The 26,781-nt window shown below is 42.5% G+C and overlaps 1 protein-coding gene across 1 annotated transcript; it reads right to left on the reverse strand.

Moving 5' to 3' along the window:
• Nucleotides 1–330: 330 nt before the first annotated feature.
• Nucleotides 331–10,066, reverse strand: STON2 (stonin 2). Its single transcript, XM_010073131.1, has 3 exons — nucleotides 8,239–10,066; nucleotides 1,538–1,740; nucleotides 331–414 (listed from the first exon to the last, which is right to left on the reverse strand). The coding sequence occupies exons 1-3, from the start codon at nucleotides 10,034–10,036 to the stop codon at nucleotides 331–333; spliced, it is 2,085 nt and encodes a 694-aa protein (XP_010071433.1). The 5' UTR covers nucleotides 10,037–10,066.
• Between the last annotated feature and the right edge of the window lie 16,715 nt (nucleotides 10,067–26,781).

Here is a 26,781-nt window from a genome sequence, read left to right on the forward strand (position 1 = left end):
GCTGGGATGGGGGCCAGACCATACTTCAGTGCAGAACCTAGACAGTGAAGAGGCAGAAAAGGCAGGCTTGACAATAATACGAGTCACTCTGTCTACACCCCAACTGTACTTAAATCGTTCCAGCAAAAGCCCATGGATCCACTCCAAACAAACCACTGGTGAGCTTCTTCTCTAAGTATGGATCATCACAAGGAAAAATAATACTCTTCAGAGCATTACTTTAGAAGAAGTACTCCATACTTCTTAAAGAAGAATACCAAAACTCTGCAAGTCCTTTCTTCCAGGTCGTTATTTGACCACACTTCTTGGGATTTGTGGACTGATCTTCCTTCACTGCGTAGCACATTCATTGACATTTGCAGTATCTTCTCCCTTCAAGTCTTCATTCAATGTTTTTTTCTGCTCTATTTCGACCTGTCAGAGGGAAAAGAGGGAGAACACTTGTAATGAGAAAGGAAAACAAAAGACTAAAAAATCTTCCTTAGTGGTGATTCGTGTCATGCTCAGGTGAAGAAACACTTGGTAAACTGAGGGGGTCATGAAGAGAAATAGTCTGATGAGGGAAAGCTGGATTTGATTTACTGTAAGTGTTTTCAGTCTAATTCAAACAGTTTTATGTTTCAACAGTGTCATGATGTCACTTCCAGAAGAAATAACGTCATGCAGAGAACCGGTCTCACACGATTTTATATTGATTACCATCCCAGCCATACTCTGAATCCAAACCCAGAACCAAATCTACAGAGGATATGTGACTTCCTAAGTGACAGCAGAAGACCATCCTCAATTTTAAACTCTGCAAAGACTGATGTATAAAGCAAAGACATTCATTTACAAAATGCACATCTACATTTGTGTTCTAAATTTCAACACCTCTGAAAACTCAGGGATAATCCAATGTTTAATTCTTAAAAGGGATACTTAGGAAGATCAAATACCATCCCCAGGGAATTTAAGAAACTAGTAAAAATGTAATTACATTTACTATTAAAAATATTTGCATGAGAATCTTTACAGTATCTCTCGTCATTGCTCTTACAGAAGGCAGGTAGGATGCCAATTTCTCTGCTGAGCGATCAGCTAACATGCAAATTTTGGCATACTGAGATTCTTGGCAGGTATATACGTACTGCATTTTCCCATCTGCTCCTCTCTTTAGGGCAGGCAGGAAGAAGAAATATTTAAGCACAGAAATAATGTGATCCTTTTGTCTGCTGTAGCACTCCCACTGTAGCTGCTGTGAAGAGCTGCAAAACTGTTCACACTCTTACTGTATCAGCTAATCCACAGTAGCTGGCTGTGCGTAGGGTCTTCCACAAAGCAACTGCAAGCAAGTTTATTCCATCTTTGCTGAGGGATAATCCAGTGCTCGTTTGCCATGAATCAATAGGCTGCACATGGGTAGCTACGGCACAGACCTCCGCACGTGCCAAATTCCCACCTCATCCGCCCATGGTATTCTATTTGTCTGCCCACACTTTTCTAGACAATGTAGTATGCAAAGTAACCATCGTGACTGCCACATGCTTGGTTTTACCTTGTAACTGTAGTGTGCTGAATAGTTGACCCACTTCCTCACATCGGTCTTGTCCTCAACAGAGATGGACCGAACGGTGGCTTTGGACGCAGAAGTGGTGGGCATGTCAAATTCCACGTCTACATAGCGGACAAAACTGGAAGGCACTTCCCGGTCAGAGCCAAGCTCTAAGTGACAGAAGAAGCAGTGAGGATGGCCAGAAGCTGGAAAAAAGAGAGCAAACAGACATGAAAGTTGTGTTGGATGGGTAAAAAAGACAACATCTAGGAGGAAGCAACATCACAAAACTGTAAGAAACCCAGAATCTGCCAAGGTGAACTAGTTTGCAGCTAGTGACAGTTATCTCACCTGCTTCAATACTGTTGGAGTTTCCAGAGGAATTAAACAAAATAAACTGCAAAAAGGACTGCTGATCACTCTAGTTTGCTTTTAGTGTGTGAAAATACAAGATATAAATCAAGCACCATAGGGTAAAGGTATTTCCCCTCTTCTGATTCCCCCAGTGTATGTAACATGCTAAGCAGATTGTGACACATCTTTCTGAAATGTCAGGTATTGATAGTAAGTAAAGGTGGGATTTGGCAGATATTTAACATTTACTTGAAATTGTTATCCCCATTTTTAGCAAAAAAAAAAAAAACTATATAAGGTTAAATATTTTTTCTGGTTTCAAAAAGCAAATTTGTGCACAGCTTGGAAAACTGTTTATTCCTTACTCTAACCCATGACAAGGTGGCTAGTCATTAAAGATGGCAAGGTGAAGAAGTAATCACGCTTAGCTCTGTCATCTGTAAATGATAACTTTTGTTATTATTTTTTTTCCCCTTCATTTTGCTGGACAGCAGTCATGTTTAAAAATCAAAGTAGGGACTGCGAGTCAAGCTACGTTCGTTTTATTTCTGACTGCTCCCAACTCCCTAAGCTCTTAAGCACGTCATTTAAGGTCTGCACCTCAGTTTCTCTGTCTGCAAAATGAGGATGAGAGCCTTCAAAGCCACCTTATCATAGAATCATAGAATGGTTTGGGCTGGAAAGGACCTTAGAGATCATCAAGTTCCAGCCTGCTGCCATTGGACAAGGCACCCTCCACTAGACCAGGTTGCTCAAAGCCTCATCCAGCCTGGCCTTGAACACCTCCAGGGATGGGGCATCCACAACTTCCCTGGGCAACCTGTTCCAGTGCCTCATCACCCTCATAGTAAAGAATTTCCTCCTAGTATCTAGTCTAAATCTGCCCTCTTCCAATTGAAATCCATCCATCTTGGGCTTTCTGACTGAAAGGATCCTATTATCTATGTATGTGTAAATGAAAGGAATGTATAACTAAATGAACAGAATCCTTGTCTGCTACTGTTATAGGCTTTAGGATTTCTGACTACTAGTTTATTGTGAATGTTCCTCTCCATACAGCTCAGACAGGTGTACAGGAGAGAGACAAGGAGGGAGGAAGGCACACAGAGTAAAAAGCACTGGGTGGAGAAAGCCCAGAAGCTCGCCCTGGGAAGAGGAGAACACTCCCTGTGAAGGACTTGCATGCCTGGGCCTTGAAAAGGAAGTCACCTCCTCATCCAGAGCTTAGCCCAAAAGTCAGCCTTGTTGAACTAAAACTTGAGAAGCAAGATGCAGGATTCTGAGATATTACTTGTACCAACAGGATGAAATTGATCAGTCTTTAAAGGGCTTAGGCATTGCAGCATCCAAAACAGAGTTGGAAAAAAAATTTAACCCAGTGTAAGTCTGGGTTAAAATTTTGTCTACAGTCAGCCTCATAGTTCCAAAGAGTCTAACCAGTTTCCTCACAACTGGAAGGTTTATAAACTTATGTGTGTGCAGCAAATCCAATGAGAGGATGTGCAGTTCAGCGGAGACCACAGAAATGCACAGCACCACAGCTGGAGACAAGTTATGAATGAGTGGGTGCAGTATCAAGCAGATACAAAAGCTTGAGTTCTGCAAGCATTAAAATACATCACCTTGCTATTTATCAGAATTAATAATGCCAAGCAGAGTTGCCCTGGTTCTAGATCTCTCTCTGACAGCGCTTCCCAGCTTTTCATACCTGGAATACACTTTTTCTGGATGAGAAGCAGTGGCGCACAGCAGACCTTCAAGACGACCCCACCCACCATGGGCTAGCAGCAGCCCTGTGTGCTCTCATAGAGAACAATGTGCCCTCCAGCACTGCAGGGCTTTCGGTTCTGCCCAGTTCTTGAGTTTGGCTGTGGTGGGCACACCTGTGGCATCAGGGCACTTCAGCCTCTGCCATGTGACGCTCGGGTGCCGCTGCACATACCTGGCAATGACTGACTGCTCCTGGCACTGCATTATGAAGATGCCTAAAAATGAGTCATTCCTGGCTCAAAAACTCAGCACTCATCACTGGCAACCAGCTCCCAGACTCAGGCTCCCCATCCATTCGTATCTCTTTCCTCACCCTGCACCACTCTCAGCAGACTCCTCTGTAATCCTTCCTGCTCACCTGCTTTGCTATGCTTTTCCTCTCCTCTAGTTTGCCATGGGTTGTTCCCTCCTTCAGACTGCTGGGGCTACGGCACAAGCCCACAGCAGCCCAGGAGAGCAGCTCTGTGCTCTGGCGCAAGCCACATCCACAGGTACAAAATGTTCAACTTGTGCCACTATGCTCCTGAGCTGGCATGTGCTCACTTGCTTTTGGGATGGACGCACGTGAATGTAACACTGGGAAGTGTTTAACAGGGCTTCAGCACACTGTGTGACAAGTGCTTTGGAGATCCGAGCTTTTAAACTTTTCATAATTTCAACTGGACACATGGAATCAGCAACCACTCTTCTGACACACCTGAATGTTGGTGGATATTCACAGCCCCTCCACCCCCCTCTAAAAACAGTGTGGGGGGGAAATAAAGGGGAAAATGAAAAAAAAAAATCAACACAATGCAAGTAATAAAGCAATTTTTCAATAATTTAATTTCTTCTAGTAGGAGTACCCACTAACAACAAAAAGACCATGCACAACACTCAAAAAAAAAAGGAAGTTATTAATTTAAACCAGCTCAGCATGGTAGGTGAGCAGATGAACTGATTAAGAAAGCAAGTCCTCCACCAAAGCCATAGGAAAACTACTGAACACATCAGTGTTCATTAGTGTCCCAAGTGTGAGGCACACAAGGCACAACTTCTATAGACTTTCTGTTTGTTCAACAGGCTCATTCAGAGCTTCTTCTCTAATGGAAGGGTACATTTCTTAGTAAAATCAGGAGGAAATCAACAGACTGCTTTTGTTTTCCATCTCTTGCTTCCTTGAGCTACTAACATTTCATTCTGACAATCAAGGATCTGATAATTCATATATATGCATAGGTTACCATGATTGGAGTGAATCTGTTCCAAATGACTCTGATGTCCCAACACGTTTGGATTAAAGGATTTAATTTACTTCAGAAAGTACACCACGCAGCATGTCTGAGATCCACAGCCAAACTAGACCCAAGTTCAAATATCCAGATCCAAGGCTCTACATGGAGGCTATATTCCTGCTTTGCAGGAAGACCATTTTCCCAAGGTCAGAGACCGAGTAGATGTTTTCCTAATATTCGGCTGGTGGATTAAAAAAAAATAAAACACGTGGAGCCCAGCCAGCTGAAACTGAAGCTCTGCAGAGCCTGTAAACAGGCTTTCTTTCTCAATTGCTCTGATCATATTAATTGTGAATATGAGAAGGGCAATAAAGTTTAACAAGCTATTTTGGAAAGTATTTCAATAAGGCACTCAGGAAAATCCAGTCCATAGTTTTTTCTTACATCAAATCATAGTCAGAGTACACCCAGGCCTTCATTTGTCATCTGCTTTTCAATGTCTGGTCATAAGCAGACACTTTAGCTACAAAACAGTTCAGACAGTGCTGATAACAAGTTCCTATAGCGAGACTCCGAAGGGCCCCATCCCCTTAGAAAGCACAAAGAGAAAACACTTGGATAAGACAGCAAAGCAGCTGAAATAATTCTTAACCATTTGGGTGCTAGGATACTGCAACCTGAAGGCAAGCAGTGAGCCTGGGGAGGGACCAGCCCTCCTCCCCTGCGGGGTGCAGTTCTGTCCGTCAGGGCTGATGGTGTCTATACTGAGCCTGCACCAGTCTGCATTCAGGGAATGGACTGAAGCACAAGAGGTCCAACTGGCTACCTGGAGTCCTCTGCAGTTCCTGGGATCACGTTTACAAGGGACTGATGTGCCAGAGCACACAACATGGGTGAACAAAGGGTCTCATAGTAAGTCTGTGCCTACATATGTATTCCTTTGATGGACACGCAAGGCTGGCACATAGGCACATGTACTGGAGGGAGTCATGCAACGCATATGCCACAGGTTGGTCTTGTGGACAGGCTGTGTGGCCTCTGGAGGCAGGATGGAGCTGGAGACTGTGGCTACCTGCAGCATTTCTCACCAGCCGCAGTGTGATGCCACCACCTCTCTCCTGCTCTGGCGTCCCAGGCACCAGAGCAGTTCATTACCAGACCAGACATTTCTAGAGGACCCAGAGTGCTGTTAGGGGTAAGTTGCAGATGCCACAGTAAGAGCATGAAGTGCGAGTCAGGGTAATATTTTTACACTTAGTGCTTGAGAACTGCATAATTTATAGGGACTTCTGCAAACAGGTGGAGGTGAATTATTATATGACTTGTGGGTAGGGCTGGATACAGCCAAGCATACAGAAGATTGGGAACAGACCACACATCAGTATCATGTGGTCATAAGTTATGTGGTCCATTAGGCAAATCTAAGAAGGAGCGGGAATCAATGCATTTGGTACCATTTATATCCCTCTTTGTTTGCCAAATACTTTGAGTGAGGAAAACCATGGGACAAGTACTGTCAAGAAATGCAAACAGTCCTTGAGAGGCAGGGTCAGATTTAAACTACATCTGGCATGCCCTGTCACCACTTTGGGATTCCCTCCCTCTCACATACCACCCTGTATCCTGGCCAAGACAGTGCTTGCCAGGCCTTTCCTTTCCCTGACATTACATCTGACCTGACTAGTGGGGTGAGGATGCTCTCTTCCTCTCAGGATGTAAACAAATACCAACTGCCCTGCATTCTGCACAGTGACACTGATGGATAGATGCTCTGTGGCAGGGCTCCAACAGCAGTGCCAAATTTGTGTCTGTGATGCATTTCCCCCTGACACAGGGTATATATAATAAAACTTCGTGCTGGGAGAGAGGGGATCAAGGAAACAGGAGACATAGATGAATATCTCCCTCAAAGTAGTGATGAATAAGGGAGCATCACCTTGTAGGAGGCAGTAGAGCCAGGAGTTCTGCCTCCCCTCCTGGTTTGCTACCAACATGCTCTGTGATTGTGTTAAAGTCTGCAGGCTTTCGCTTTCCCAGCTGTAATGTCTATCTGTTATTTGGAGATCTTTGGACAGAAGATGCCACAGAAGGCCCAATTTCACAGCATCTCATTCCCAGAGCTCATGCAGATGGCATAGTGAGATTTTCCTCACAAGCATGTTATTGCTCATAAACAGCCTGAGGTTAATTTTTCATTGCGATATTTCTCCTGAGTTACCAAGCTCTCTCTTCTTATGCCCTGCACTACAGAAAACACGGAGCCTTCACTTTTGTCAGTGATATCCCTCCAAATTTGTAACCTATGGTTGCAAATGGTAAGCTGGCATCCTTGGGCCAAAATACTATGCAAAAGATTAGAAGACTTGGATCAGTGTTTTGCTGACGCTACAGCTCAAAGTCAGGAAAAACATATGTCCTTAGAAATCTGGTGCCAAATCTGGCACGACATTGAACTTCCAGGGAACACTGAATACGGAAACCCACCCAGTCACCCGGCTGCATTACTACAGCACTAATACTAAAAAGTGCATCTCACTTGTATAAAGCTAGCCTGGATCTGAGAAATCAAGAAGTAGAATTCACGCTGAACAAAAACAAATCCGAGTTGCCTAGCTTTACTGCACACCATGGATGAAAGGCAGGAAGTGGAATGACGGGCAGCGATGGCCAAAAGGAACAGTACCTTGCTCATATTATTTGAATGTTTAATTATGAACATGTTACTAGAAATACAAAGGCTTGTGGGTGTTACGTGGGTGTTCTTTCTTCAGGTTTAAGCTGTACTTACCTGTCTGCACTGAGTACAGAAACATAGCCACAAACTGATGTTTGGAAAATTTTTTTTAATGGTTGCACGATATGTTCTGTCCTCTTACAATCGTCATTCCAGACACTTTGTAGGCATTAGCTGTGGTATATGTGTTAAAATATACAGCACTGGCCCAGTATGCTTGGCAAGGCACAGAAAAGAAATCACATCTGCTGAACTACAGCAATTTATCTGGTCCTGTCATTCAGCCCCACAGCACAGCATCTTGTCTTTGCACGTTACCTGAAAAATCCCTGTTTCCAATAACAGTGCTAAGCACAGAGACGTTTGATGCCTAAGTCCCATAATGTACTCACAAGAGCAGAGATGGAAAGCATATTTTTGCATCTGGAAAACCGAAACCTGTTTTTATCATTAGCAATGTTTCCAGGATACATAAAACTACTGCAATGAAGGGCTTCATGCAACTAACTGATGTCCTTTGGCATTCTACAGAGGATGATTTATCCCTCACCATGTAAAGCCAGTGTTCTCTATCTTCCAAAATACATAACTCCTTTTAATTTGCTCCTGCAGAGACAGTATGCACCACTCACCTGAGTTTTTGTCAGGCAGTCGGTTTATCCTCCATACAATGGAATTAAAGGCATGCTCATATTTGGCCGTTCCCAAAGTTACTCTCATTACTGGCTCAGAACCAGACAGACCGGTTGATCCAAAAGTGGCACCCTTGTTCACCTTGGCTTTCAAAGATTTCTCCCCCAGGACGCTCTCCCTGCGGAAGTTCTTCACCCACTCGTTTGGCACTGGGTAGCGGATCATCACATTTTCACAAGGGACCTGAGTTAAAGGGTCGCGGTTGGACGAGAACCCAGTGGACATCATTAGCCAGCTCTGAACCTCCACCTCAGCACCATTGATGCTGGCAGCTGTCCTCAGCGTAAAAGGCAAAGTTTTCTCAGCAAAGACAGTTCTAAATCGCATCAGTTCAAACCGGCAGGCATCCAAGGGGTTGAACAGGATAATACGCGAGTTATTAAATGTATCCTCATCTACACATGAATGGAACCGACAGCTGTACAATTTAATCCACTTAGTGGTAGTAGTGGGCATAATATCCTGCCTTGCAACTACTTCATTCCCTTTGATCAGGATATCATTAAGGCCCAGTCTGCATTCTGCCAGGCCAGAAAGGAAGCTGAGAACATAGATATGGGTCAGCACACTGTGCTGGAGAATCACACCATCTCCTTTGGCCAAGATGCCATGAAACTCATCCCGGACATCAACCGTGATTTCTTCTTCTTGATAGTTTAGTCCCACTGTGCTCAGATCTGTTGATGAGGCTGGCAAGTTCATTAGTGTGTCCTGCACAGCACTGATGAAGCTAAGGAAGTCTTCGTAATCTGTAGTCCCAAGCTTGATAATTTGCTCTCTCTCTGCTGTGTGAGCAATGGCTGGTTTAGGCTGATACTTCTTTTTCTCCTTGTAGGTTGTGCGGTCCAACCGCACACTGTGTATCCTCCCATTCTCATCATAGTTCTGGAGTTTGCGCTCTGAAAGCTCATGATTGATTTCAAGTTTGAATTCCCGGAAAGGCTTCTCTAATCCTTTCTCATAAAAAAGCTGTATACACCCACTGTCAGTCAGCTTGACGTATATTGGTCCCCAGTGCCTGGATGACATAATATTCTTCTTTTCTGGGATCCTGAGCATCATTGGCCATCCATCCTTTGGCTGAGCTGGTGGCAGGTTAAATAAGGCTGCATCCAGATCATATGGCATCATGGGATCATCATCAGGCAAGGTAGGGCTGCTCACACGATCTGGGTCTCCAATCTGGAGTTGCTTGAGCTGCTCTACAGCATCCGTGTGGGTTACACTTTTGTTTGCCTCATGGAAACTGATGGTATCAGGCTCTTGATGGAGAATAATGAGAGAGTCTCTTTGGCTTTTGTCTGGAGCACTGCAGACAGAAGAACTTTTGGAACGCCTGTCTCGCTCCTCAAAGAATGAGCTGAATGGATTGATGGGCGAGGGTTGGACATCTCGCAGAGATTCATCTAGGAAGGGATTAGTAGCACTCCACGGTGGTGTTTCAACAGAAGGCAACTTGGTCAAGAAGGAGAGATCTAGTTTTTGAATTTTGGAGAGGTCACCCAATGTGCTTTTAGGACGTTCTCTTTTCTTAAAGGATGTAGTGAGGTTAAAGTTAACATCTGGAGTCTGTGTCTCTGCAGGTGGGGTGTCTGTTTTCAAGGGAGAAAGGTTCTGCAGTGGAACACTGACTTCATTGTCATCAAAAGTCACCCAGCTGGGAAAGCGAACTGTGGTTGGGGTAGATGAATGCCCATTCATGGAGGTGTTGTTCAGCTGCCAGTTGACAGCCTCCATATCTACCTCTTCATCTTCCTGAAGAGATGAGGAATTGTCTTTAAAAAAAGAGGGGAGGGGATGAAATTTCAGATAATTATTCAGAAGTTACCTACGTCTCTCTACTAAAATAAAAACACAGTCTGCACAATAGTTTGCATGCTCAAGAAAGGCCTATTCATATGCTGGTCTTGAAAGATAAAAAGACAACTTAGCTAAAATGCTGGAGAATCTGGCAAGAACTAATGAAGAAATAAGATTCAGCCAGTTCTCAATGGACAGCTTAACACAGAAAAGGAATGCAGAAAGAAATATGAAAGGAATGACAGCAATGATTGTACTGCTCTTGCTCAAATATAATGACCTAAAAAAGAAACAACCCACATGTTGTAGTGATTTTTTAAAGATTTCCTCTCTAAAGTTTCAGGCTGCAAGTCTTCCTGCCACTTATCTTCTGTCATTTTCCTGTTTTGTTCCCTCTCTGCCTTGTTCACATTTTTTTCCTTTCTCTCCCATACCCTTTGGTCTACAGAAGAAACCAGTGGGGAGAGGGCATAAACACTGAGGAAGAGCACTTTTCCAGTCCGTCCCCACATACTTGTTCACACATTTGCTGTTATCACAAAAGCGCATGAGGATATGGTGAAGGCACCATAAAAGGTGCCAAGGTGGCATTTTTGCCCAGGACGCGTTCAGCAAAGAGACTCTTTGGCTGACCTAGTGCGAAAGAGTCTGCCAGTCCTTGGATGTCTCTGAAAAATCTCTTGGAGAAGCTGTTATCTAGGAATGTATGTTAGGATTCGGAAAAACATTTTTTTGACTTGTATTGTAGAAGCTGTCCTCATCCTCTGTCAGGACATGGCACCTTTGACCACTATTTTCCTAGTCTCAGGCTCTGCCAAGACACTTCCCAGAAGCCTGCACCATACTGTGCTATTTAAATGCCAGCTCTATCTGGAGGAGATAGCATCAGTGTTATTAAGGTGTTTTCCAAAATCAGCATAAATTCTCAGAGTTCAGAAATTAAAGGGGTTTCTTTCCACTTTATTCCCACTGAGCTAATGAATCAGCGTGCTCCTCAAGATGAGCAGCCAGCATGAAATTATACTCAGCGCCTGCCCCATGGGTTTGTTCCACATTTGATACACGAGTGCCTTTTGGTTTTGGTAAATCTATAGATCATATGTTTTACACAAGTCACTGTTCTTCAGTACTAGCAGAAAAGTGAGTGCAAAATGTAACACTTTGGTATGGCTGTACACCTACGATGTGAGCATACTTTACAGTATTAACAACAACAACAACTATTTAAGTCATTATTTAAATTGCTACCAGTTCCCAAAAAAGATAAGCTTGATTTCCACTCTGCCTCAACCATAATAGACAATTTGAATTTTTATTCCAGTTACCATTTAGAATACGAAATAAGGAATATTCATGTTAGCCAAAGTCCTGTCATTGGCTCATTACAATGTCTTGGGTAACCTTGGATTTTCTGGGCCCCTCAGCCCAGCTGTATGGAAGTTCACCCAACCTTTTGATCTAAGGACAAAACACATTGTGCAAGTTCTAGGGGTTCTTATAATTGACAATTATACATAAAGCAGGGGGATATCAGTTTGGTTTTTGGGTCACAACAATAACAAAGCAAAAACCAAGAACAGACAGCTTTTACAGACTATCCATGCACTTCAAAGTGTATTTGAAAAGAAGTGGCACTATCTCTATTTATCAGATTTTCTCCTCTACCCTGCCTTTTCACTCCCGGTTTTGCACAATGCCCGTCTGTAGTCCCTGATACTGGTTCCACCACTGGGTACAGTGGTGGATTTTTTTTCTGTTAAGTTTTGCCACAAGACTATAAATAGATTTGTGGGGAAAAAAGAAACAACAGGCGAAATGATTATCATTCACAGCCATGCCCTAAGTGAGAAAGTAACAAAAAAATCAAGAATGATCTGACGTTGTTCTGATCCTCAGGTCCACACCAATACCTTCTATGTTGTCTCATGCCTTTCCAGCAATTTGTTCAGCAAGCATGTAATCCTCCGAAGCAAAGCAGAGGCAATGGAAAGATGTAATAAGAGTCTCTGTTTTTACGGTATTTCTGGAAAACATTCCCCATTTCTTTTAGGACTTCTAAAGTCCTGTGTTGATAAGATTAGAGTTTCTTAAGAGCATACCACCTCTTCGCCACCTGCAATTATAATTTTTCCCTTTCCTGTATCTTAGCTTTCAAATTGCAGAAACCAAATGTGATTCCACAAATAAAGCATTAACACTTCTAATAAGTTTGAGAGAGGCAGATGAGAAGACCTCCTTGAGAGTCCATGTGAAAAACACACAGAAATCACCTGGCAAGATTTATTTCTAAACTGAACAAGTTCTATATAATAAATTGCTTATTTGATCCAGATGATCAAAAATACTGAAGAAACACTAAGAGAAGATGACTTTATAAACCTAAGCATTTGTGTAATTTTGTTTTCTAGAAAAATCAATAAACTATTATTTGATACGTAGAAATGTCAAATCTGGGAACTGAAATAATCTTTCTTTCTCAAACTAAAATCAAAAGTACATTCTTCTGCTGACAAAGAACCAAATTGTTGGGTTTACAAATGTTTGAAGAATACAGAGGTGGTTCTAGAAGTGACAGGTTTTTAGCTTTGTCTGTAAGAGAATGACTAATAGCAGGGAGGATAAAAATAACAATATGCTAATACAGCTAGGCATCCAAAGAAAGTTCCTGAGAACTACATGAAACAGTGTGCATATCCCAAAACAAATATTGGCACCTCTGCTGCAAAGGCAAATACAGCATGGTGAAAGATCTTGACATTGCTAGAGCATGGCTTAGAAAAGGACTTGAGATTTTTCCCATCTTGACTTCTGACGAGTTCCTGAACATGGGTGATAATGTTAAAAATGTGAATGTCCTTCAATCTGGCAGCACCCCTGTAGGTCTGGGAGAGGATGCTTAAGAAAGCAATTCCCTAGATGAACATTAAGTTCATTATTTTACTTTTTGCTTTCCTAACTGTTTTCAGAATTCCTTCCTACAAAATAAATACAGACAACAGCTTGCTGATGGGGTGTGAACAGTCCAACCCAGAGTGACTCCAGACTGGGAAATACTAGATCTGCATAAAAAAATGGGAGAAGTCATCAAAACAAAGCACTTGTTTTTTCTTTCTTGACCAACCAACACTGCTTTTCCTAAGTAAATGTCTTTGATAAATGTTTACTTTGCAAAATTAAAATATCTTTTAATTGTCTGACCTTGCCATATTCTAACCTGACAGGTTGCTCCAGCCAGCTACAAAACACAGGAACAGATTTACCAAGGAGGTGAAGGGGACAGTAAGGACAGTAGCTTTGTCTCCTTTCCCAGTGACACCAGCAACATGTGACCTCTGGGATAAGCAGCCTCAGGCTGCCCATGCAACTATGCATCTCTGCAGTCATTCACCCACATAAGTGGTGCCTGAAACCAGCACTGGCCATACCTTACTACATACATGCTGAACATCATTACCAAGCCATTAAATAATTTGGAAGCTGAAGTCCCTGGTGAACAATAAAATACCAACCTGCATTGTAAGTTGTTTTTTTTTTTCCATCCAGGGGCTTATTAGTGTTTTGTTGTCTTTAAAAGTGTTCAGTAGTGAAAGGGTTAATAATTTCAGTAGGATAAACTAGTAAACAGTATTATGTTATAATGCATGTAGAACTTCTCACTATGATCAGCCTTGTGACGCACTACAAGGAAAGAAGACTTTGGTTCTCTTTATTGTTTCATCTTTGCATTTTTCTGTTTAAACCATTTCAGCCAAAACCACCAGGTATTATATCATGTTACTCACGCCTGGGGGAAAGGCAGCCATCCAGCTGCTAAAAGACATTGATACTGCAAACTGTTCATGACAGAAACTGTGCCACAGAAGTAGGAAGAAGATCTGAAAGTGCTACACACCTTTCAAAAAGAAAGGCAGATAACGACTTTAAGAAATGGATCTGAGCAAAAGCCTGGATTTTGAAATATCTGAGTACTCGTCTATTTTGCCTCTTGACAGAAACTAGCTCAGAGCTTCATGGCGTAACTGTCACCTGAATATATTATTTTACATGTAATTCAGATAGCTCTACTTTACACTTCAGTCTGCAGTACAGGCACACCCTTAACACAGTCGCACCTCCCAATGAGGTACGCGCTGCCTTGATGTAGCCAACGCCAGTCCCTCAAAGTAAGCAGTGCTAAGTTTTCTGTTGGCATAGCTGAATCTGTACTAGGATGCTTGCTGGGAAAATAATCTACATAAAGTCCATCAGACATTGATGTACAGGAAAGTAGTACTTCAGACTTGGCCTTTAAATATCAGCCAGGATGCCAGTTACAAAACCTGTACCATCTCTGTATTCATAAGCAATGACAGTGAAGCAGAAAGCGCAGACAGACAAAATCTGGGAGAAATCATGGACTAGGCTGTCGTGCAGTTATCTCTCCATGACAAGGGTTATATTTTCACATAATTCCAGTGACATTCATATCTGTTCATTTCCTTGCATTTCTTTTCCAAATCCAAGCCACCACACCTGTGTCTGCACACTTTTATTTTTGGCGGTCCGTCATGTTTCTGATCCTCCTGTGACAGATAGTGTAGTTTAAAGCGAGTGGGCTATCACTCTGAAGTGATATACCCAGACTCCTGTTTCCAGCCTGGCCACTGACCTGCTATGTGGCTCTGAGGAAAATGCCTCGTCACTTTCACTCCCGCAGCTTCTGGTTCTCTTCCCACTTTTTTGTCATTTTGACTAGAAGAGTGTTAAATGTGATCATTCCTCTGTACTACAGTATCCAGCGCATTTCTAGGACTCTCACAGAACACAGTCTAAGTGTGTAAACGTCACAGAGTTGGATATAAACCTATAAACTGATTCAGTTAGTATTTCTGTTATATCTATGCACTTGCAAAGAGTTTCAAGTTTGGTACAAGCCATAAAGCCAGGTCCATTTTTTTAAGTTTTCCTGTTTATCACAGCTCTGTTAATGGTGGAAGGTCCAACATGTTACTGCTGCAGATATCAGCATAATTTTCTCTAGCTAAACAAAACTACAGCAGAAGAGTGCCATGGAAATCAGTTGCAAGAATCTGCAACTCAAAGCACAGAAAACTTCTTGTCTATGGGAAGTTACTACCTGCTTATTTTGCACAGAGGATATCCCTCTGAGGATAACAGTTATTACCTCCACATGCTTCCTGGGTAACTATGCTACCAATCAGTGCATGGTAACATTAAGGGAATACAAAGAATTGTCCTCTCCCAACTTGCAGGACACTTTCTTCCCATGAGCTTCAGAACAGACTTTGGAAACAAAAGAAGATGCGACCAGCTTGCCTCCTTGCAAGAGGATTATGGGGAGGGGCTGGAAGACCCCAAAACCCTTGAGCACCAATACCTGGCAGGCTGGAGGGCACATGTGTGAGCATTTCTGCAGATCCTGAGTGTCTCTGCAAGATGTGATGTTTGGAAGAGATGTCTGCTCACACAGTCCTTGCCCTCCAGTCCTGCTGCTGAACACACCACATACAAAAATTTAATAGCCATCTAGTTCTCCAGCATGTTAAATTGTTATTACAAAAGTTATCATTTTAACTTCATACTTTATGGCCCAGATAAGAGACATTTCAAAATCATCGCAGGCTAAGTAACCAGCAGGAGAAGGTGCAAGATGAAAACTGAACTCAGAGACCTGATCTCTGCAGTTCCCTTTCTTATTCCTTCTCCCCCCACCTGACAGGCTTCTCAGATCACATTGAATGGATTAATCCTTAGATAACTTTTGAGTTCATCGTACTCTGACATATTGTATCACTACATCCCTTTGAACTTGAGTATTTAAATTTAGGCTGTGTAGATCAGTGGCCTGATTAAACCTAGCACAGTTTTATCCCAAATCTGCAGCAGTTCCAATCTGAAGTACCGAACAGTCTGTGCCCAGCAGTGGGTTAACAACTACTTAAATATGACTCCTGCTGCTTGGTTAACTATTGCAAATTCATCACAGGTCCCAAAAGAAGTTTAATTGTCAAAAGAAGTTAAATCACCTGAAGTTACATACAAGTTGTATGACAGAGTTTCCAGCTCCATTTAAAACACAATGAATTTCATCTATGTCCAATTAATTTATCCCCATGAGTCTCTAATCTTTGTAAGAACTGCTATATTTCATTTTAAATGGAAGCCACCATGCAGATGCTAAACTGAAGATGAAATACAAGCAAATTATGACTCAGCCTCTCACAGCTAGATTGCAGCAGCCTTCGCTCTGCAAGGAAATTGTTGAAAAGGACTGTCCTCCATGTACTATCCTAAAGGATGCTAGAAGTTTTTGTGGGCTTTGCTAATGTTTTGACATTTTCTTACTATTCTACAGCTGTAGAATAATACACAAATGTATGTATGTGTGTATGTATGTATGTATTAGAAAGTAGGCCTACTGCATTTCAGGCACTGGCACTCACTGTGCTTTGTTGCCCTAAATTATCGGCCTTGTGTCTCCTTCACTGACATTGCCTCTTGCTGCTTGGAGAGGGAAGAGAACATCTTCCCAACACCCAAGCCTGACCTAACCATTAAGAAACTGGTATCACAGTACTCATAAGAACAGTGGTAGTTGCAGCTGGAAGTTTCACTGCAGCCAGCTCCGTATGATGCTACCTGAGTGCCTTTTTTTTTGTCTCACCTGTTTTCTGCTCCTCTGTTTATCTTTGCTCAGTTGGAGAAGCTAATTAAATGAGGCCTGAAATTCAATCAAAACCCTGTCATTATTTCTTGAATAAAGACAACGTTCAACATAAAAAAATCAGTTTGCAACTTAGGACTTTCCTGCATAATTTAGAAGTACTCAATATTTTTACTGTGTTATGTTTATTGAGTACTTAAAACTCTGGCTTTTGGAAAAAAAATCAGATGTGATATGGAATAACTGAAACAATATTTCAGCAACTCATAATCTATGTATGTACAGTTAACTCTCCTTTTCCTTGTATAGGTCTCAGCTATGCCATCTGCTCTCACCTATAACTATAGATTTTAAAAGTTTCTTACATGTTCTGCAGTCTGTCCTGTGCCGCAGGTTAGGCAATCAGAATGGATCTGGCAAGTTTTAAGACAAAACCAAGCATCTGTAATACACCTCATGCACAAAACTAGTGAATCAGATTCCTACAGCAGATGTCCATATTCCAAAAATGTGCTTTCCAAGTATACTGTTTAGGTTGTAGTCTGTAAACACTTAGAAGTTAGTGTACTAATACTCTTAGACAGAATTACAGTCAAGAACAAACACACAACCTATCCAGAAATCACCACAACATTGCAGGAAAAAGATAGATATATAGCTTTGAAATGTGAGTGCCTATATGCCTGGATCTCCAATTAATACCAATTTATATTTCGAACAGCAAACTCCAAATTAGACATAATTCACACAAGTCATGGACAAGGTTGTTAGTGTCTTGAAGAACCTGTTATATCTTCATGTCATGTAGGAATTATGTAGCGATAAGTTAGAGGCAATAAGGAACTTTAAAAGCAAATAAAACTCTCCCGCCTATAGCTAGAAGACATTTGGTACTCTAAGAAAAAGCATTATTTATCATTTAAACCCAGCTTTCTTTGATTTTTTTTTTTTCAGTATAGAAGGCTACTTTAAGAAGAAATGGAAATAAATGTTTTGTTCTTGTAACATACTTAGAAAAAGTGGAGTTATTCTCTTATGTGTTAAACAATAGTTGTGAATGGATCCCAGCACTATTACAGAAAAGAAGGCTTTTTGATTTAAACCCATTTGAGAGTCACAGATCTAGAAAGCACATGTTCTTCCTGAAGATCAGTTCATGTGCTTCCACTAGCTGGCCAGAAGGTGGTACATTAAGACTGATATAATTAGAGGAAGTCTTCAAGATTTTTGCAAGATTTAGACAAGACTGTGCCTGTTCAAAGAATTCACAATATATACGTAACGTTTTATAACTACAAATAATTTGAGCCAAGCTGTGAACAGATCTCACCTAAGTGGCAGAGAAAGCATTAAAACCTGCTTGTTTTTCCTTATAACTTAATTCTATTAAAAATCATAATATAAACATCTTAGCAACTAAGCATACCTACATGAATCATTACAAAGCAACTTTGTTTCCATCCCTGAAGACATAGCATAGACAGGACCGACATATTTTTACCACTACGTCATCTGATTTTGTTCTCAGCAAGGTGTGTTCAGTCCAGAGGTTACCAAGACTATGACTACACCCCAGCCTTAGTCATCATTACTACCGGTGGAGTAGTTAGGCTCCCAGCTTGGCTTGGCTGGACAAAGCCTGTGTGTGAGGGGACAGAGCAGAGCTGGGAAATACAAAGCTGAAGCTGTTCCAGTGAATCTGAGTGACAGATTCTCTGGAAAAGAATAAATCCCTCTGCTTCATCTTTTGTCCAGAAGGAGAACAAGGAGCAAACGTGAACAATAGAAGACAGGCACATGACATTTTTCAAAAGCAGTTCCTTTCATAGACCGTTGGCTAAAATAAATGAAGTCAGTTTGCCTCTGAACGTACTTTGGACTTTGCTTGTACCCACAGAGGTCTGCCTCCCTCTGATTTTAATCAGCAGTACACAGAGCATATCGTTCAGTAGTGGAACTGCCACTGCGATGAGACCGCGAAGCTCGTGAAGAAACATTCTGAGAGCAAATACGGAAAGAAATGCTCCTGCTAGCCCAAGATGTTTCAGGAAGTTCATGATACTTGGCAAGCAGAATAAATCTGTAGCCAATCCTACAAATACAAAGACACTCCCACTCCATCTTGGAGGAGCTGATACTAGCAGGCGTTGAACAAGCTCTCTTTAGCAAAGAACAGTTACATAAATCTCTCATACACAGATAATATGCTACTTCATTATGTCATAATTTTACAAGCAATATGTAATGGACTGGCAGCAAAATACAGAGGTTTGCAGACCTCTTAAGTTTTGTCTTCAGTGCTTGAGACAGTACCACGTGGAATAAGCCTGACATTTGCAGTGCCAGACATTTGCAGGTGGAAATGTGCCAGCTAGTGGATCCTCCCAGAGTGTGGGGTCCCATTAAGTGGCACAGCCTTTGACTGTAACGCAACACACGATGGCCCCATGCATCAAGTTATGGATTCAAAAGGCAGCTGCAGTATTGCAGAAGCATGGGGGTCTGGCTCTGTTGAATAAATGTGAGAAATGTTCCCATAGCCATAGGAAAACTGAGTACAGGAGAACATCATGTGCATTAGCTGTCTGAAACAGTCTGAGTTTGCTATTGCCAGTCCACCAATTCAGAAACTGTACTGATAGTGACCACAAATGCTAACGCTAGCTGAAGACAACTTCATAGTTGGTACAAAATAATTGGCTGATCTCTGATTCCTAGGTGAGCAGTTCCTGCATGACTGAAGCCAACACCACCCCAACTATGTGCTCAGTCTTCTGCTGATTTGGTAGCAAAAACCAGACAAGTCAGTACACAGCGATGTCAAATAAGCCCGTACCGTGCTCAATTCACTGCTTACAAAAATAAACACTGATGTCCATATCTGCACATCGTTTAGGAGGAGGCAGGACAAGGTATGTCAGGAACAGAAGGAATGTGTTTTGCTTGATGACCGACATAAAAAGGTACAAAATTAAAATTTATATTGATAGAAAAACAATTAAACCTCTGTACTGCAGAGAAAAAAAGTGATGGGGAAAAGAGGAGAAAAACCCTACATTTGTTATTTTACTTCTTCAAAACGCACTATTGCCCAACACTTCTGGCTCCCCACAACATTTAAAAATAGTAGCAGTAACTTCCTCATTTCTGCATCCAAGGCATTTCCCAGGATCAAGTTTTATATCATATCAAGTCAGCAGCTCACATCCTGTCTGACGGATTTGTCTACATATCTCAGGTTATCCAGGCAAGAGGTAATCTCATATTTATACTAGCTTTACCCTGAGGAACATCAAAATGATTTACAAGTTATGCCACTGCACTGCTGTTACTTCAAAAAACCCAAAGACTCATTTCCCAACTTATAAGGTAAAGCTCTGTAGAAACTTCAACTTCAGCTACATTATTTTAATAATTTAGTTACCTGATTAACTGTAAAGACAAGGTTTGTTCCATAGACAGCAAAGCTGATAAATACTTCTAAATTACGGGGGTTAACACCGCTCCACTTTTGCCTGAAGCTTACGCTAATATTTTTTCCCCTTGTAGCTTGTCATGCAAACATTTTCTTTTCAAAGTGCAGAGAAGACCATGTAACCATGTGAGGGTAGCCAGTTTGGCCAGTCCTTCTTGACTCAAAGCATGTGGGAGCTGCAGGCTACAGTGAAGTTTTATGAATTAACAACTGAGGTGCTAAATGCAAAGGTGAGAGGAGCTATAGCAAAGCCATGTGTATGTACAGTTGGTTGTTTGTTTTTTTTTTAATTCCTGGCAGGATTTCTGGCACATAACACAAAGGACTGAAGGAGACTAGCTGGAAATAGCATGAGAAAACAGAAAGGAAAGCCTCATCTATGTGTAATGCCTGACCCATGTAGATGTCACCAAGGATGCACCTGCCAAAGCAACACCCCGACTCTCAACAAATAATAATAATTACAGGTGCTTGAGAAGCAGCATGATGCAAAGGATATGACATAGGGATGGGCTACAAAAGGCCTAGGTGCTAATCTGAACTATGTGATTGTCTAAGTGACCTTCAGCTAGCAATTTATGCCCCCTGTTCCATAAGTTTTCTCTCTGTAGCAAGGCAAAAATACTGATGTAATGGAAAGTGTTAATGGCTGTTGTCAGCTGTGTTTGATGAATGGCTATCATAAGTCATGTGAAAGCTCATGGGCTTTCTAGGGATCACGCAGGATAAATAGAATAAGAGAGCGAACTGCTGTAGGGAATAACTGGAGACAGTAGAAGCTGTGGCCCTTGGCTGAGCAAAACTAAACTCATGCATGCCAAGGAATTTCCTTGTGTATATGCGGATGAGAATAAATAGGTGGAGAAGCCGCAGTAAACAGCTAAAACTGGGTGCTTAAGTACAGGACTAGCTGTGAACTGCAAGGAGAAATGCTGGGAATTTGCTTCTTACTGTTTACTCCTTCCATACGCTGAGAAAGAGAGCACTGTCCACATTATTTACAAGCAAGAAGGATTCCACCAAAAATACTGGAAGGAAGCCAAAAAGGCCTCTTGTACCACTCAGTAATACACTCTCCTGAGATCTAAGCATGACAAATACCGTTTTTTCTAAAGACTGTGTATGGCACAGTTCCCTCTGCCAAGACTGACCTGATATCAATTGGGGGAAAAACTGATAAAGGGTAGAATCTCTCTTACCAGCTCTCAATGGAAACTATCACATGAATTAATAATTTAAAATACAGTTATTTTTCATGCATCTGCTTTGCACAATGTGGGAACACTAAAAATTATGATCTGGAAAACATGTTCTTATACAGAAACAAAATACTGAAAATATCCCTATTATTTTGTTAGAAAAAACAAATTCTTTGATGCTTGATTTTGCTTCAGGTAGGCAGCAAGGACTGGGACAAAGAAAGGCCTGAGAAACCGAGATTGAGTGGTAAAGTGGGCTGGAAAACAAAAAGAGATTTGGGAGTTTTTTCTAGGGGTGTAAGGTGAGCATGGGGTTGCTCCTCACCCTGTGATTTTAAGGGCATGAGGACTACTTATACCCGCTCTTTCAAACTGTGCACCTGAAAGACATAAATATTTGCTCAGGTAGAAACTGGGATGACAAAAGTAGGGCTATGGGGTTGCTCAGAGATCCCAAACAAGAAAAGCTTTGCACTGAGTGAAAATACTGAGAAAAATCCTGGCATTTCCAAACAGCTATCGAGACCTTGGAAAGTAGACTCTTGCTGCGATAGATACTGAAACGTGCTTGTTACAGTCAGATAGGCACCATTTTATTCTGGAAATAAACTTTGTCTTCAAAATCCATATAATACTCTTGCTAAAGTGGTTGCAGGCTTGAGCCAGGGTGCTGCGTCACTGTTTCTCACCTCTGGACACCTCCAAAGATGTGGTTTGGATATGTGCCAAGCAAGATGGCTTAGGGAGACAGGACATGGGAAGAAGAAATATTCCCACTGGTGGCGACCTAACTTTAGCCTCCTTTATGGTGACACTTAAAGCCTGTTCTCATTTTTTGTCCATCCAGGAAAACTATGACAACGTTACGAGGGCTGCCTTGGGGACTGTTTCTGACAGCAGGGCTGTAGGAGCAGAGCACGCCTGCCCTGCCAGTCCCACCAGCACAACAACGCCAATGACAGCTTCAGCCAGCTTTGGACACTAACAGAGCTGACCCTGCTCACCCTTCATGTGCACATAACGAAAGGACTCCCAAGGACAGCAGAAGACAGAAAGCTTGTCAGCATGTCCATCTAACTACATTTTAGCTAACTGTTCCTGCAGCAAGGCCCTCTGACCCAGCCTGAGAGTCTTGTTATCATCCCATGGTGCTATCAGCACCTCATCTCCTACCTCAGGGCAGCTGCTGACCGGCCCTGGAGGCTGTTATGAGGGAATGGCCTGTTTTATGACCTACTGCTCTGATTGATGAGGCCGTTCTCCCCTTTCCACATTCATCTGTTCCAGGTCTGGGACTCCCTCAGCACAGGCTCTTCCTTCAGCCCAGGCTCCCACCATAAAAGCCCAGCTGTTGTGCAGTTACTCACAATTGCAGGAAATAAACAGAACCAAATATTGGGTTGTTACATTTTTTATGTCATTTGGAGTTTTGTTTTTCCTTTCTGTATGTGTGTGTGAAGCCACCACAGTACACGGGATTATTCAGGGTCACTCCACAGAAACAGCCAAATAGAAATGATCCAACAAGCCATTTCTTCCTCTCTGCCTTGGGCCATACTGATGTGATTACAGTGAACAGAGAGGCACGGGCCTCACTGTTTAATGTGAGAGCTTGACCAAAAGAGACCCATGTGTGAAGAATGGAAAGACGTAACTCATGATGTTATCACAGCGCTCTGTGGCGAGAAGTGAAGAGGAAACCCATGCTTCCTTCCTCTCTGCACAAATTGTAACTTCCCACCTTCCCATCTCTGGCAGGCATCTTCCCTCCAAGCTACGATTCTTCCTGGGGGCAAAACACAGGTTATACAGCGCCCAAATTCCCTTATGCTAGTTCTGCCTAACTTCTCAGCCACGCTGATTTATTTTTGTACTGTTAAGGTTTAACTTCCCAAATCACTGCCTAGTCTTAGCTGCATGTCCTCTTTCTTCCCCAAATTATGCTCCCTGTTCTTTTGATGGGCTGCAGAGGGGTAGGAATTCAGCTAGTGGCTTTCCCAAGTCATCTCTTTTTATTTGTAAGACAGAGACAAAGAATTGGAAAACATTAAAATAATCCTGTGGAGAAGTAAAGAAGACACCCCAAATGTCAGCCATCTCAGTCAGTGAGCCCCTTGCCATATACTGTATACACATGCACACACACACATATACAAGAGAGAATAAGCTGCCAGCTTTAAAGGTGATGAACAAGGAATCCTGAAAATTTCTGTCCTGGGGTAGCAGTTACTGGGACCTAGGGAGCTGGATGGGATGGGGCTCTGATAGTGTCAGGGCAATCACTGTATGAAATACACCACATAAATGCATTCTTGAAATGTGGATGAGACCTAGCAGGTCTTCAGGACACAGGACAAGATTAGGGGGGAAAAAAAAAGATGGACAATGCAATAGGAAACCTTACTGCCTGTATCGCCAGACTGTGTAGCTGGTTTGGTGGTGGCTGAGAGACAAGAGCTGAACACAGAATGTGACCCAAGAGAAGGAAAACAACAGGGGCCCCACAGCTGCTGTGCCCTGTAAACAAAGCACAGCTTTCTGAAGGGCCATGTGAGAATTTGCAGAAGAGCCCTGAAAGAACTGAGGTCTGCCTGAAGGAAACAACAGGGATTACAGAAAAGAGGAACATGGGATAGTAAGATAATATGAGGACTTTATTGAGCTTGAAAAGAAAGGTACTGAGGCTATAAATGAAAAAATAATTATTAATGTATTCCTATAAACACATCAAATGGACATTCAAGAAATGAGCGGGCAAGAAACACTTAACGGGTAATTAAAGTACCCTATATTATTATACTATATATTGGCACTGACTGTTGCAGGAGATTTGAAAGGAGCTGCCCAAAAAGAACAACACTGCTATGGACAGGAATGACTGAACCAGTTCACTAGTGAGAGTTATATTCTAACACTTCAAGAAATAAGCTGATCACTCCCTATGAAAAGAGATTTTTTTTCTTCCTGAGATAACGTTGCAGAATTGTTTCAGTACATTATGGAAATGGGAGGCAGGGGGAAAATTTTTTGCCCACTGGCTTACTTGGATATGGTTGATAAAGGGTCAGACACAGATGTCAGATAAAAATGTACAATCAGCTGACTTCTACTAGGTTAACAAATCCAGAAGAACTATCTAATGGGGCTTAGGAACATGATCTAATCTGATCTTCTGTGTGGCATCTCCCCAGTTTGCAGGTTCATACCCACTCACCTAGGTCACACTGAGGTCAAATGGTAGAAACAAAAAGGCCGGTTACATGGAGAAGGACATGCACCTTATGGAAAGGTTTGAACTTAACATCTCTTGTGAAATGGTATTTCTTGTAGGATTTGTTAAGGAACATACATATGAGTGCTTGAAGTCATGAAGGAGAATTCTGCCCTCACTCTGGCTTAAATGAAAGTGTGTTTCTGCTTGTGACAAGGAAAGAGACTGTACTGGAAGGGAGTGTGTTTATCCGAAACAGAATTTTAATGCTCTAGAAATGCTGACAGTTTGGAAGATCAAATCCTGTATTTACTAACTCAGCAGTATACTCCCCCCTAAATTTCCCCATCATCGGTGCATCACAACATCATGAAGCAACCTTAGAAAACAAGATTTATCTACTTGACACGTGGCGAAATCTGTGCTGGAGCTCTCTGAGCTGGATGTGAACAAAACTGTTCCTTGGGGTCAGCTCTGCTGGTGGTTTTGGGTAGGAAAATAGATTCAGCTGTAAAGCAAATTGAAACCCAACTCTTTTATTATAGGGTCTGAGCAGCTGTCAGATGGCAGCAGCCTGACTATGCTGGGGTAAAACTGTGCCACAGGGTCCTGCAGGCCAGCCAGTCTCCTTGTAAATAGCTTCATGAGGCATCAGGAAGCAATTACTGAATCCCAGCAAAACCTAATTATGCCCCCTCTCCTCCTTCATGAACTACCATTTAGGAGAAGCCAGAATTATTTTTCTCCTCTCTCCCTTACAGTTGAAACATAAATTAAGGGTTTTTTTTTTTTCCCCTTTAAACTTTCAGCTCGGTTTAGTCCTTTCTTTGTGCCGGGCCCTTTTGTCTTGGGGGAAGAGGCTGCCTTCGCTGGAAGCTGATGGAAGGACAACTGTCCGGCAGACAATGAAGCTGTCTGCAACCGTGGCATTTCCGAATGGAGGCAGGGATGCCCGAGACAGGCATTCCCGACCTGTTGCTATAGCAGCGGGGTGAACGGGCAGGACTGCAGGGTGGGGGCTGCTCCCCCCCCTCGGGGCTGCCTCCCCCCCGGCCACGGGCTCTGCGCAGACATCAATGAATGGAAGACACGTTAACCCCTGCGTGCCCTCTGAGCGCCCGGGGCAAGCGGCAGGATGCTGGGCTGGGAGAAATGGTGCCTCCTCTAGCCGGCGACGGCAGCGTCAGGAGCGGGTTTGGAGCCGCGGTCGGTGCAGCGTGGGTGCAGGGCAGCTTTCAGGAAAAAAGCTCCTCTGGAATATGTGCTTGCACAGACAATCCTTGGCGCTAATGATGGAGTCTGAGATAGATCAAAATAACAGGCACCAAACAGGTGAAAAAGACAGCATGCCTGCAACTGACATCCTTCTGGGTCCACCAGAAAGAGTGGTCCAACATTGGTGGAGAGACGCACGATGTTCGCGGTTGCAGTCATTTTCCAGGAAGCTCTGGCGGAGCAGGGATGCTGAGTGGTGGTTTTGCAGCTTTAAAACACAGAAAGAACTAATCCTGCATATTTTATGCCTTTCTCCTGCACAGGATGCTACAGTGTGAACTATTAGCAGGTCATTTAATGGAAGTGGCCAACACTTCCCCAGCACAAAGAATAAATACAGACAGCGTGGGTAGCATTATCCTCTGCAAATTCAGGGTAGAGTTCAACAGGAGGGCAGTGCTGGAATCCTGTATGCTCTAACGAGTCTCTGGTACATACAGGCCACTCCAGAGTATCCACATTTATACAGTCCACACCTGACTCACTGTCCAAACTGAAAACTTTTGTTTGCTTTTGTGATAGGCAAGATCTTTTTTTACAATCTTTGAAGGAAAAAAAAAAAAAAAGAAATCAATTGTTATCCTCTTATTTCCCTTCTTATTCACTGTAATGCCTGGGTACAGAATGGAGTGAACAACGTCCAGCAGTCAAAGCAATCCCCCTTTCAGCCAAGAGAAGCCTTACTTTTGATTCCTGCAGCAGCTGTCTATTCCAACAGTTTGTAAACTAAAGTGCATGTAAGTACACTGAAGTCTGAGTGTTTCTTCGTCATCTCTTTGGCCTGCAAAGCAGAATGAAAATCTCTTGAGAACAGGAGCTCTCATGAGAATATCTGAGCTTCAGGTCAGGACAGAAAGT

This window comes from Pterocles gutturalis, unplaced genomic scaffold (assembly GCF_000699245.1).
Source record: "Pterocles gutturalis isolate BGI_N339 unplaced genomic scaffold, ASM69924v1 scaffold3742, whole genome shotgun sequence".
NCBI lineage: Eukaryota > Metazoa > Chordata > Aves > Pterocliformes > Pteroclidae > Pterocles > Pterocles gutturalis.

Excerpts from the sequence above, each read along its gene's own strand:
- STON2 (XM_010073131.1), bottom strand. The coding sequence starts at position 10,036 with ATGGAGGCTGTCAACTGGCAGCTGAACAACACCTCCATGAATGGGCAT. Across the intron at positions 1,741-8,238 it reads ACTGCCTGACAAAAACTCAG|CTTCTGGCCATCCTCACTGC; the intron begins GTGAGTGGTGCA and ends TCTTTTTTCCAG. Across the intron at positions 415-1,537 it reads CAGCACACTACAGTTACAAG|GTCGAAATAGAGCAGAAAAA; the intron begins GTAAAACCAAGC and ends TCCCTCTGACAG.